The sequence below is a fragment of the Cetorhinus maximus genome, chromosome 3 (genome assembly GCF_964194155.1).
Source record: "Cetorhinus maximus chromosome 3, sCetMax3.hap1.1, whole genome shotgun sequence".
Taxonomy (NCBI): domain Eukaryota; kingdom Metazoa; phylum Chordata; class Chondrichthyes; order Lamniformes; family Cetorhinidae; genus Cetorhinus; species Cetorhinus maximus.
Window position 1 is genome coordinate 173,033,664 of NC_135881.1, and position 14,550 is coordinate 173,048,213.

The window sequence follows — 14,550 nt, forward strand, 5'->3', positions numbered from 1 at the left end:
GAACTGAGACTCTGTTCCGCAGCGGGTCACTCCTGGACCTCGCAGCCAGTCTCTCCTTTTGGGACCCCGGACCTCGCAGCCAGCCTCTCCTTCCCGGGGCCCCGGACCTCGCAGCCAGCCTCTCCTTCCCGGGGCCCTGGCACACCTCTCCGCTGCACTCTGCTCTCCGGGCCCTGGTTGGAGATGCTGAGGCTCTGCTGCAGCAGCACTACACCACTGGTCAGGGAGCCGCTGCTGGCTCGCGGGCCTTTCAGTGAAGAACACTGCTCCAGAGAATATAAGACCAATTTAATCAGCCTCTTATCATTAAACAACCCCCTCATCCCAGGGACCAATCTAATGAATCTTAACTACATTGACTCCAGTGCAAGTGTATCCATTCTTACATGTGGAGCCAAGACTATACACAGTATTCCAGGTGTGGTCTAACAAAAACTCTGGACAGTTGTAGTAAGACTTTTATTCTTGTACCCCAGTAAAGGTCAACATGCCATTTGCCTTCCTAATTACTTGCTGAACCTGCATGCTAATTTTCTGCATTCCTTGTACGAGCACACCTAAGTCTCTTTGAACATCAACACTTATAAGTTTCATACCCTTTAAAAAATAGTTTGCTTTTCTATTAACAACCAAATAACTTCTTACTTCCCTACATTATACTCCATCTGCCATCTTGTTGCCCATTCACTTAACCTTTCCATATCTCTTTGCAGCAGCCCTACAGTTTACCTTCCCACCTAGCTTGATATCACCAACAATCTTTGATGCATTACTCTCTGTCCCTTCTAAGTCATTAATATAAATTGTAAATATCTGAGGCCCCAGCACTGATCCTTGTGGCATTCCATTAATCACTGTGTGCCAAGTTGAAAATGGCCTGTTTATGCATGCTCTCTATTTTCTATCTATTAACCAATCCTCTATCCATACTAAAATATTACCCCCAACTGCGAGCCCTTAACTTGCCTTATTAACCTTTGTGTGGCACCTTATCGAATGCCTATTGGAAATCCAGGTATATTACATCTACTGGTTCCCCTTTAGCTACCCTACTAGTTACATCCTCAAAAAACTCTAATAATTAGTCAAACAGGATTTCCCTTTAGAAAAACCATGTTGACTTGTTCTAATCATTCTATGCTTTTCTAAGTGCATTGTTAAGACTTCCTTCATAATAGGTTCCAGCTTTTTCCCAACAACTAATGTTAGGCTAACTGGCCTGTAGTTCCCTATTTTCTCACTCACTCCTTTATTGAAAAGTAGTGCAACATTTACGAACTTTCAATCTAATGGGACCATATCTGAATCTAAGGAATTTTGGAAAACCATAGCTGGCACATTGATTTTCTCTGCAGCTACCTCTTTTAGAACCTTAGGGTGTAGGCCATCAGGTCCCAGGAATTTGTTGGATTTATTCCCTTAAGTTTCTCCAATATGTTTTCTCTGCTGATATTAATTTCCTCACTCCTTTTAGCTCCTAGGTTACCATCTATTTCTGGTATGAAACTTGTGTCTCTAAAATATTTGTTCAATGCTTCTGCCATTTCCTCATTCCCCATGATAATTTCTCCTGTTTTTGCTTCTAGGGGACCTATGTTTACTTGAGCTATTCTTCCTTTTTATATACTTTATAATAGGCCTTACAATCTGTTTTTATGTTTCTGACTAGTTTACTCTCATATTCCATTTTTTCCCTTTTTTATCAACATATTGGTGGTCCTCTACTGGTTTCTAAAACACTCCCAATCCTCAGACTTTCTACTGTTTTCAACAACATTGTAAGCCTCTTCGTTTAATCTAACGCTATTGTTAACTTCCCAAGTGAGCCACAGATGGGTCTTTCTTGCTGAGTTGGAAAGTATTCTATTGAACTTTTTGAATTGTTTTAATTTTTTGCCACTGTTCATTTACCTCCACACCTTTTAGCTATTTATCCAATTAACCTTAGCCTGTTCTCCCCTCAAACCTATGTAATTGGTTTTGTTTAAGTTTAAGATTCTTGTTTGTGATTGGGGTATGCCACTTTCAAACTTAATATGGAATTTATTGGTATTATGATCACTATCTTTTACTACAATATTACTAATTGACCCTGCTTTGTTACACAATATTAGATCTGAGATTGCTTTATCCATAGTGAGTACCCCAATGTTTGCTCCAAGAAACTGTAACAAAAACATTCTACAAACTCATTTTCTGGACCACTCTTGCCAATTTGATTGTCCAGTCCTAGTCTATATGAGGATTAAAGTTCCTCATATTTATTTTATTTTTTTTGTTATAAGCTCCAATAATTTCTTGTTTAATGGCCTGTGCAGCGGTATAACTACTGTTAGGGGGTTTATAAACTATTTCCATCAGTGTTTTCTGACTCTTGTTATTCCTAATTTCCATCCATATTTATTCTATTACAGCTTGTTCTGAGGCCAGAATCTTTCTCATTGATGTCCTTATGTCAACTTTTAATATCAGGGCTCTCCTCCTTTTTCCCATTCCATCTGTCTTTCCGATGTATACCCTGGAATATTTATTTCCTAATGTTGATCACCTTGTAACCACGTCTCTATAATGATGATTAGATCTAAAATTTACCTCTGTTTGTGCCACTAGTTCATCTTTCTAATTGCATTCAGATAAAGAACCTTCAGTTTCCATTTTTTTACTTCATTCCTTGAAATGACCTTATTCGCCAATATACAATTTTTGTTAAACTCTGTCCCATCCTATTTGTTTTTACCCATATTACTATACTGTTCTGATGCCTCAACCTTTCTCTTTGGGTTTCTAAATCTTCCTTCACCAGGACCCTCCTACCATACCCACTCCCCACCCCGTCTCTGTCTACAGCCCTAGTTATACAATTGGCCAGGACACTTGTCCCAGCCCAGTTCAAGTGGAGCCCATCCCAACAGAATCACTCACTCTTCCCTGAGTACTGATGCCAGTGCCCCATGAATTGAAACCCCTTCTCCCATACCACTCTGAACCACACATTTAATTCTCTAATCTGCTTGACCCTTTGTCAATTGGCATGTGGCTCAGGTAACAATCTAGAGATATTACCTTCTGCATTTTATTTTGGACACTAACTCCTCAAATTCTCTTCGGTTGAACCAGCAATGATGTTCTTCTTTGTGATTGGTTCCCACATGGACCCAGACAACTGGATCCTCTCCCTTCCACTCCAAGTTGCTCTCCAACCGCAAGGAGATGCTCTTAACCCTGGCACCAGGCAGGTAACACAGCTCTCCTAGCTCCGGCTCGTGTCTGTAGAGAACAGTATCTAACCCCCTGCCTATACTGTCTCCTTTCACAACACATTCCTTTTCGCTCCCCCCACTTGAATTGCATCCTTCACCACGGTGCCATTGCCAGTCTGCTCATTCACCTTGCAGCCCTTCTCCTCATCCGCGCAGGTAGCAAGCACCTTGTACATGTTGGACAAAGTCAGGTGCTGAGGCTCCTCCATCACTACGTGCTGGTTCCCCATACCTGCCTGACTTGCAGTCACACCCTCCTGTCCCTAACCATTGACCAAATCTAAAGTTCTGCCTAACCTAAGGGTTGTGACTGCCTTCTGGAACTAAGTGTCCAGGTAACTCTTCCTCCTCCCTGATGCCCCGCAATATCCGCATCTCAGATTCCAGTTCAGCAACTCTAAGCCAAAGTTGACTAAGCTGCAGACAGTTATTGCAGATATGGTTGTCCCAGCTTGTCGTGCATTCGACAGATTCCCATGTGCTGCAGTCACAGCACACCACCAGCCTTGCTATTTCTATCCAACCTTATTTAATTAGTCAATTAGTTAATAATTTACACAGATAAAGTCATAGAAAGTTGCACTCACCTAGTTTGGAGATAAACGAAGCAATCTCACCGACTATGGGAGGCTGAGAAAAGTGGTAAAAGGAGTGCTTCTTTGCCCCTCTGCACCAAATACCCAATTACACACTCTTTGTCTACTTCTCACTCCAGCGTAGTCTCCTCTCCGTGTATCCCCTTACTCCATTTGAGAAATGAGACTGAGAGAGGATCTAATTGAGGTATTTAAAATATTAAAAGGATTTGATGGTTAGACACAGAGAAACTACTTCCTTTGGTGCATGATTTGAGAACAAATGTACATAATATAATTAGAACTAAAATCAAAAGATACTTCTACGCATATAAGGTAGTTGAAATCTGAAACACTTTGCTTTCAACATGGTGATAGATTTTTGTTTGCTGATGGTATCCAGGGGTGGAATCTTTGGGTCGGCGAGCGAGGGCGGGCCCCACTCGCTGACGTGTAAAATGACGCGCGGTGACGTAGGGCGTCTTGATGTCACTGTGTGTCATTCAGACATTCAGTTCGGCAGGCACGCACAGAAGCCGGTTGCGCACCTGCCAAATTGTCAAAGGCCTATTAAGGCAATTTAAATATCAATTAAAATACTTAACTGAGCTGCCCGCCCAACCTTAAGGTTGGCGGGCAAGCGAAGAGCCCAGGTGGCCTTCGCATTTATCATGAAACCTCATCCACAGGCGGGATGAGGTTTCATGAAGGTTTTTAAAGTTTAAAAAATTTTTAAAATAAAATTCATTGACATGTTCCAGCTCATGTGATACTGTCACATGAGGGGACATTCTTAATTTTTTTTTCCTTTATTAAAATTTTGAAAAGTGAAACTAATCACCCTGAGGCAGTTCTTTGCCGCAGGGAGATTTCTGCGCTCTTTCGTGCGCATGTGCGAACGAGCGCAGGCCCAGACTCAGCCTACTCCCCCCACCCGCACAGGGAGCGCTCAGGGCATCCGGGTGCGCGCCACGCTGGGTGGGCCTTAATTGGCCCGCCCACGTAAAATGGCAGCGTGCAGCCGATTGCGGGCGGCAATCGGCTGCGCGCCTGCCTGTGCCCACTCCCGTCCAACCTCCCTAACGGGGAGAAAATTCTCCCCCAGGACATGAAGCAATGGCAGATAATGAGAGTTGAGCAGATCAGGTATGATATAATTGAATAACAGAGGAGGCACAAAGGTCTGAATGGTAACTCCTGTTCCCAATGTTCCTACATTGTATGTTTCTAAAATCGGGTTTCTAAAGATGTAAAGTATCGCACAGTTTATGATCCTTGGAAGGAGTGATTAGAGTAGGAAATGTCTTGGTTCAGTGGTGCTACAGAAAAGATCAGAGTGGAATGTAGAGGAGCTAAGAGAGGAAAGGTTAGGGGCTTGAAGACCACAAAGATTGTTATTAAGAAAGAAAGGTATTAGTAGTTGAGAACTGTTTGAGAGAAAGTAAATGTTCAGCAAGAAAGGAAAAAGGGCTGGTAGCCGTAAATTTGATGGCAAGCACTGAACATGATGGAAGTTCTATTTCATCTGCTGTGAAAGGGGTCACGAATGTCAACGGATCAAAGAGGACTCAAAATAGTATCGTCACAGGTAAGAGTTAGTAGTTCAACAAGAGTTAGCAGCTGTTGGCTAGATGTAAAGGACATGAAGAAACTCTATCTTTGACGAAATGATGAAGCGGCCATTGATATGAAACGTGGGTTAAGTGGGAAATTATTTATTCAAAAAGTCAGAGGAAGAGGTATTAACCACAGGCAGTCAGCACAGTTTGAAATGACAGTGGGTAAACAAAGAATAGTACATCACAGAAGGAGGTTATTTGGTTTGTTGAGTGTGCACGGGCTCTTTTGAAAACCAGTGTGTAAGCTCCACTCCTTTGCTTTTTCTCCATATCCCTGCAACTTACTCTCCTTCAAGTATTTATCCAATTCTGTTTTTGAAGGCTTGGATCCGTATCCACCAGCATTTTATTACCTTATTTATCATCATAGGATTATAACAATTGTCTGATAGATGTCAATGTTTTATTAATCGCATTAAGGTTCAATGGCAATCACTGTTGGAAAGGTTTAATGGCAGTTACATTGTTAAGACAATTGCTGCTGAATAGGTTTAATGGCAATTACATTGTTAAGTCAATTGCATTGTTAAACAGTGAAGGAATTGGTCCAAGCCGCGTGGAATGCCTGAGGTGGTAACTGTGGCTAAGGAAGGTGCGTCTTGCAAGACATCGAAGCAGTTGCTGCCTAAAGTCACCAAGAAGCCTCCCAAAGAACGGAGGAAATCTTGCAGAGTACAGACTACTTAACCAGCCTACACTTCCATGATTGGGCGGCACTTGCTGAACAATCCTGAGTGTACTCAAACCTACACCAACAACCAATTTAAGACAATCAGTCGAGCTCATAACATGACCTATTTGTGCTTGCTAGAAGTGGCACATACATTCTCTGCAAACAAAAGGATCATGTTCAAGCCTTGCACCTCTTTTCAATTCAAAAACAAAAATACCTGGAAAAACTCAGCAGGTCTGGCAGCATCCACGGAGAGGAGCACAGTTAACGTTTCGAGTCCGAATGACCCTTCAACTAAGTAAAAATAGAAGAGAGGTGAAATATAAGCTGGTTTAAGGGAGGGGTGGGACAAGAAGAGCTGGATAGAGGGCCAGTGATAGGTGGAGATAACCAAAAGATGTCACAGACAAAAGGCCAAAGGCCTCTGTTCGAGGAAGAAGCGGAGAGCCATCAGACCGTGGACGGGGATGGTCTGATGGCTCTTAGCTTCTTCCTCGAACAGAGGCCCGAACAATCCCCATCCACCACTACTCTCCTCCGCCTGGCTGAACTTGTTCTCACACTGAACAATTTCTCCTTAAACCCCTCTCACTTCCTCCAAATGAAAGGTGTGGCTATGGATACCCCATGGGCCCCAGCTATGCCTGTCTCTTTATGGGGTATGTGGAACATTCCTTGTTCCAGTCCTACTCCGGCCCCCTCCCACAACTCTTTCTCCGGTACATCGATGATTACTTCGGTGCTGCTTCATGCTCTCGTCTGGATCTGGAAAAATTTATTAATTTTGCTTCCAATTTCCACACCTCCATCATTTTCACATGGTCCGTCTCTGACACTTCTCTTCCCTTCCTTGACTTCTCTGTCTCAATTTCTGATGATAGACTGTCGACCAATATCCATTACAAGCCTACCGACTCCCACAGCTACCTCGACTACAGCTCCTCGCACCCCGCTTCCTGTAAGGACTCCATCCCATTCTCTCAATTCCTTCGTCTCCGTCGCATCTGTTCTGATGATGCCACTTTCAAAAACAGTTCCTCTGACATGTCCTCCTTCTTCCTTAACCGAGGTTTTCCACCCACGGTCGTTGACAGGGCCCTCAACCGTGTCCGGCCCATCTCCCGCGCATCAGCCCTCACACCTTCTTCTCCCTCCTAGAAACATGATAGGATCCTCCTTGTCCTCACTTATCACCACACCAGCCTCCGCATTCAAAGGATCATCCTCCGCCATTTCCGCCAACTCCAGCATGATGCCACCACCAATCATATCTTCCCTTCACCCCCCGGCGGCATTCTGCAGGGATCGTTCCCTCCGGGACACCCTGGTCCACTCCTCCATCACCCCCTACACCTCAACCTCCTCCCACGGCACCTTCCCATGTAACCGCAGAAGGTGCAACACCTGCCCTTTTGCTTCCCCTCTCACCGTCCAAGGGCCCAAACACTCCTTTCAAGTGAAGCAGCATTTCACTTGCACTTCCCTCAACTTAGTCTACTGCATTCGTTGCTCCCAATGCAGTTTCCTCTACACTGGAGAGACCAAACGCAGACTAGGTGACCGCTTTGCAGAACACCTTCGTTCTGTCCGCAAGCATTACCCAGACCTCCCTGTCACTTGCCATTTCAGCACTCCACCCTGCTCTCATGCCCACATGTCCGTCCTTGGCTTGCTGCATTGTTCCAGTGAAACTCAACGCAAACTGGAGGAACAGCACCTCACCTTCCGACTAGGCACTTGGCAGCCTTACGGACTGAATATTGAGTTCAACAATTTTAGATCATGAATTCTCTCCTCCATCCCCACCCCCTTGCCGATTTTCCCCCTCCTTTTTGTTTTTTCCAATAACTTATATAGATTTTTCTTTTCCCACCTACTTCCATTATTTTTAAGTGTATTTCCATCCGTTGTTTTATCTCTACCTTTTAGCCTATTTTGATCCCTTCCCCCCATCCCAGCCCCCAGTAGGGCTATCTGTACCTTGCTTGTCCTGCTTTCCACCCTTAATTAGCACCTTCCTTTAGATAATATCACCACCTTCAACACCTCTTTGTCATTTTGTCTGTGACATCTTTTGCTTATCTCCACCTATCAGTGGCCCTCTATCCAGTTCTTCTCGTCGTGTTCCGCCCCCGCCCCTAAACCAGCTTATATTTCACCTGTCTTCTATTTTCACTTAGTTCTGTTGAAGGGTCATTCGGACTCGAAACGTTAACTGTGCTCTTCTCCGTGGATGCTGCCAGACCTGCTGAGTTTTTCCAGGTATTTTTGTTTTTGTTCTGGATTTCCAGCATCCGCAGTTTTTTGCTTTTACCTCTTTTCAATTACCTGGGAGCTTGTGGAGCCTATAGTTCCCATTGCTTTCTCCATAGCAATGCTTAACCAACTTGCCAACCAGTCAGCACCCTTTTCTCTTGTCCCTACCTGAAACTTTTGACACAATTTTTACAGTGAAGTGTGCTCAAAAACAATCAGTGATCATTTGACATCAAATGTTCTAATTTGGAATGAGTTTTTCATGCAGTCAGCAGCGCTTTCCCATCTTTGATATCAAATGCGATCAAAGGCAATAGCGCTCAAAGACACTGTGTGTGCTTGAAGCTATCAAATGCGCTCGAAGGAGGTAAATGCACCAAAAGCAACCTGCATTGAAAATTACAAGGAAATTAATTACTTGAATAATATCCATAAATTCATTATTTTCATCCAGTCCAAAAAATCTTTCCATTATACATGTTTGAGAGCACCACCAGATACTCATCAGTCTTTAATTCATTTTATGCATTAATTAATTGCTGTCCTGGGGGAAAAAAAACATGCAGGACATGGGACGATCGGCGTGAGCCTTGGCACTTCTGGTGCCTACCTCTCCTTCCTCACCCTCGGCATTCCCTGGTGGTTCCCTGCCACCCACTCAATCTCCCCCTGGTGATCTAGCCTCCCTGCCCTCCAATGACTCTCCCTTCCCCCCCCAATCTCAGGTTTACATCACCCCCCTCCTGTCAAACCAGACTCTGGGCCTCAGGCCCCTTGCCAATGAACTCCCAGGTCTCTGGCCCCTCGCCGCCAAACTCCTGGGGGGTCCCTGACGACTGCTTCCATCCATCCCCGCCCAAGACACACTCCAACCACTTTCCCTCCCCTCAACCAACTACTCTCTCCATCCACTCACCCCTGCTCCCCAACCTGACTTCCGAAACCCAATCCCATTACTTGCCTCGCTCCCGCTGCATTCACTGGCCCACGCTAGCTGAAAAACTGCAGCAGAGCCTGCCTCACTGTCAGTTCTGGTTCCTGATGGCCTTGCAAGTTGAGGTCTTTGGTGGTGGGGGTCGGTGTGGAGGGGAAGAGAGTGGGGAGAATAAGGGGGAGAGAGAGATGGGGCAGGGCCCGGCGGGTGCAGTGGTGTGCTGCGCTCATTATAGGTTATGAAGAAAGAGATAAAACTAGCTTATCAAGATATATGTTAAAACAGAGTTTGCTTTTTCTAACGTTAGCTCAGTTTTAGTATGTTTGAAGCAATGAAATGCAAAAATATGGGTAACAAACTCTGATTGTTTTTGGTGTCAGAATGCTTAAAGTAAATGATTTTGCTAGTTGTAAATGTTTGAGCACTGCGCGCAATTGATGACGATATTTGCCATGTTAAATGAAAATCTAAATGATTGCTTTGAGTGTAAATGATAGCTAAATGATTGCTTTGAGTGTAAATGATAGCTAAATGATTGCCTTTGAGTGCAATTGTTGTCAAATGAGTGCAAATGAACACTGCTAAACGTAATTGATGTCAAAATTTTTGGGTAGTATAAATTGTTGAGATTGTTTGAAATTTGGCATTCTTGCATTTGTCCTGATGGGCTGAATGGCCTGTTTCTGTCCTGTAATTTTTCTATGGTTTTAACTTGCACTTAAAAGGCTTTAAATGTATTTAGTCTTTAAAATATCCTTCCCCCCCCCCACCCCCACAACTCCCTGCTAGTGTGCAGTGATTTATAGTAACACTATTGAATGAAATTTATGTTGTTCTTGTTGCTCCAGCTGCCTGAATGCTTGCACATACTGCAAAACCAAGCACGCAAGAGGAGACCTGGCTAGTTACTCGGTCGCAGAGCTAGTAGACAGAGCCATCCATTCTTTCCAAGGTAAAATTTAAATGGTGTTAGATTTGTGCAGTTTATAAATGTTTTTTCTGGGATTAAAAAAAAAATCATTTCCAAAGCAGAACATTTGTGGTTTTTAAAGCAAAAGATTTGGTAATGTGCCTCTTTTATTATTCCTACAGTTGTGTACACTGGGAAGGTGGGTAGAACAAAAGATTTGATATAGTACTTGCTAATATGTGTTGCACGCTGCTGTGGATGTTGGATAGCCTTGTTTGTTACACCAAAGATTGAGGCTATCAAATGTTCAATAATTGCAGTCATTTATTCTGTTACATTCATTAATCCTGACTCTGGGTTGACAGCAGTTTAGTTGACTCTCAGCTGCCCTCTCAAATGGCCTAGCAAGCCAATTAGTTACATCAAACCGCTACAGAAAACTTAAATAATAATAAAACCAGACAGACCATCCAGCTTTGACCGAAGAACTGAAAATGGCAGAGGTACACCCTGCCCTGTCCCTGAACTTGTGCCAAAACATTGGCAAGGAAAGCTCCTGCTGAATACCACCAAAGCCTCCCTTCAGCTGGAGAATCAGAGCTCCTCCATGTTGAACACTACTTGGAAAAAGAACAGAGAGTACCAAGGTCACAGAATACACTTTGGGTGGGGGACTTCAGTGTCCATCACCAAAAGTGACTCGGTTGCACCACAACTGACCGAGCTGACTGAGTCCATATCCACCAGACTGGGCCTAGTGGTGAAAGAACCAACAGGAGGAAAAACCTTACTTGACTCCGTCCTCAGCAATTTACCTGCCACAAATGCACCTGTTCATGACAGTAATGGTAGGAATGGCTGTGGCAAAGTCGTCATTGAGATGAAAGCCAATCTTCACACTTAGAGCACCCTCCATCGTGTTGCGTAGCACTACTGATGATGGCCCACAACATCTCATGGATGTCCAGTTTTGAACTGCTTGATCTGTTGTGTCGATCCTATTTAGCATTCAGCTAAACTGGAGGAGAAGGTTCCAATGCCATCCCCATCTACAATGTTGGTGGAGCCCAGCACATCAGTGCAATAGACAAGATTGAAATATTTGTAACCATCTTCAGTCAGAAGTGTCGAGTGAATGATCCACCTCAGCCTCCTTATGAGGTCTCCATCATCAGCATGCCTTCAGGCAACTCAATTCACTCCACGTGATATCACGAAATGACTGAAGGCACTGGATACAACAAAGACAGTGGCCCCTGACACTGTTCCGGTTGTTGTACTGAAGACTTGTCCTCCCAAGCCAGCCTTGCCCTTGGCCAAGCTGTTCCAGTATAGGTACAACACAGCATCTACCTGTCAATGTGGAAAATTGCCCAGGTGTACCCTGTGCACAAAAAGCAGGACAAATCCAATCTGTGCCCCATCAGTCTACTCTCATTGATCAACAAAGTGATGAAAAGTATCGTTGACAGTGCTATCTAAGTGGCACTAACTCGCAACAAGCTGTGAGGAGAGAGGACTCAAGAGAGGCTGCAAAGAGGTTAAGTCAGTGGGCAACAAGATGGCAGATGGAGTATCATGTGGGCAAGTGTGAGCTTATTCACTTTGGTAGTAAGAATTGAAAAGCAAAATATATTTTAAAAGGTGTGAAACTTGTAAATGTTGATGTTCAGACGGACTTGGGTGTACTCGTACAAGGAACACAAAATTAGCATGCAGGCACAGCAAACAATTAGAAAGGCAAATGGTGTGCTGGTCTTTATTGCAAGGGGATTGGGGTACAAGAAGGAAGTTTTGGTACAATTGCACATTGCTTTGATGAGATGGCACCTGGCGTACTGTGTGCGGTTTTGGTCTCCATATATAAGGAAAGATATACTTGCCTTGGATTTGGTACTACAAAGGTTACTAGAATGGTCCTTGGGGTGATAGGGTTGTCCTACGATGAGAGGCTGAGAAAATTTGATCCATATTCTCTAGAGTTTAGAAGAATGAGAGGTTATCTCATTGAAACCTACAAGATTTTGAAAGGGCTTGATGAGGTAGACACTAGATTTTGTTTCCCCTGGGTAGGAAATCTAGAACAAGGAGGCATGATCTCAGAATAAGGGTCCACTCATTTAGGACTGAGATGACGAGGAATTCTGTCACTTGAAGGATTATGAATCTTTGAAATTTTCCACCCCAAAGGGTCGTATATATGCCATCGTTGAATATTTAAGGCTGAGATAGACAGATTTTTGGTATCTAAGGGAATCGAGGGGTATGAGGAGTGGGTGGGAAAATGGAGTTGAGGCCAAAGATCAATCAGGATCATAAGTGAATGGGAGAGCAGGCTGGAGGGCATATATGGTCCACTTGTAATCCTATTTCTCATGTTCTTATGTGACACCCTACTCACCGATGCTCAGTTTGGACGTTGCAGAACCAGCCAGCTCCAGATCTCATTACTTCCATTGCCCAAACATGGATAAAAGTGCTGAATTCCAGAATTGAGGTGAGAGTGACTGCCCTTGACATCGTGGCAGCATTTGACCAAATGTGGCATCGAGACCAATTGAAGTCATTTGGAATAAGGGGGAAAGCTCTCCATAGGTTGGAGTCATACCGAGCACAAAGGAAGATGGTTTTAGTTCTTGCAGGCCAATCATCTTAGCCCCAGGACACCCGTTCATAAGTTCCTCAGGGTCCTGGCCTGGGCACATCATCAGCTGCTTCATAATAACCTTCCCTCCAACATAGGGCCAGAAGTGCAGATGTTTGCTGATGATTGTACAGTGTTCAGTACCATTCATAACTCCTCAGCACTGAAGCAGTCCGTGTCCATATGCAGCAAGACTAGGACAACATATTCAGTTTTAGGTTGATCAGTGACATTCATGCTACGAAAGCGCAAGACAATGAACATCTCCAATAGGTGAAAATCTAACCATCTATCTTTGATATTCAATGGCTTTGCCATCTTTGAATCCCCCACCATCAGTATCATAGTAGTTTTCATTGACCAAAAACATAACACCAGTCATACAAAAACCGTAGCTGCAAGGGGCTGGGGAAAATGCAATGATTAATTCACCTCCTGACTCCCAAAATCCTGACCACTGTCAATGAGGCAAAAGTCAGGAGTGTGATAGAATACTCTCCACTTGCCTGGATGAGTGCAACTTGAACAACACTCCAGAAGCTCAACGCTATGCAGAACAGCCTGCTTGATTGGCATCCCATCCACCACCCGAAACATTTGCTCCCTTCATCACCGGCAGAAGTATGTCCTATCTACAAGAACACAACTTGTCCAGGTTCTTTTGATAGCACTTTCTAAACCTGTGACTTGTACCACCTAGAAGAACAGACAACAAACACATGGGAACACCACTACTTGCAACTTCCCCTACAAGTTACTCACCATCTTGGCATGGAACTATATCGCCATTCTTTCACTGTCATCGCATCAAAATCTTGGAACTCTCTCCCTAACAGCACTGTAGGTGTACCTATGCCACATTGACAGTAGTGGTTCAAGAAAGCAGCACACCATCGCACTGTCAGGCAGTTAGGAATGAGGAATAAATGCTGGCCTGACCAATGACACTTGCATTCCAAGAATTAATTATTTTTTAAAAAATTAAATATTGTTTAGTATTCAGTGCCTGAGAGTTACGCTCTTCGTGATGCAATGCTAGCCTTTTCTCTGAACGGAAAGAAGGAAGATAACCACATGTCAGATTTAGCAAATTTTTAGTTGAGGAAGAGAAGTATACAGTGTTGGGTTTCGGTTGCGTAAGTACATTAAATTATTTTGTAGTCATGTACCCATTTATAATTCAATCCTGATCCTTAGTATTCTATTTTTGATGCCACGTTTTTACATTGCTGTGGCCTATGTGTATTATTTGTGCTAATCCAGGTCAGTAGGCCCATTTTGAAGAACCTTCATCCTTTTTGATACAAGGAACTTGTGGCTCTGATTCACTGACTATGGATCTGTCTGTTAGTCTTTATTACATCTTTCTGATTCGAACAAGACTTTAAATTACTTCCAGGAGAATGCCTCCTCTGTTTCTGTTTTGTGGACTTATTGTGTTTAAAAAAAAAAACAGGGATAATGGTTATCAGAGACTATGTCAAATTTTGCTTTTATTGATTGTGATTTTGAGACTTCTTTCAGTATTTTAGAAATTGCATTCACTCACTCTGTTCTTTTTTCCCCTGGAAACCACAAATCAGTTGTCTTCAACATGTTTCCCTCAACCAGCATGACCAAAAATGTTTTTCTATACTTTTCACTTATTTTTGTTTGTGGAACCGTGCTGTGTGCTGATT

At 43.5% G+C, this 14,550-nt stretch overlaps 1 protein-coding gene across 5 annotated transcripts in view; it reads left to right on the forward strand.

Annotated features, from left to right (window-relative positions):
* The window catches only part of cdkal1 (CDK5 regulatory subunit associated protein 1-like 1), a 947,238-nt gene that overhangs the window by 322,679 nt on the left and 610,009 nt on the right, over positions 1-14,550 (forward strand). For all 5 annotated transcript variants that reach the window (XM_078539307.1, XM_078539304.1, XM_078539306.1 and 2 more), the window contains one exon: positions 10,166-10,269. In XM_078539307.1, the coding sequence (XP_078395433.1) occupies positions 10,166-10,269 (104 nt within the window). The remainder of the gene's footprint in view (positions 1-10,165; positions 10,270-14,550) is intronic.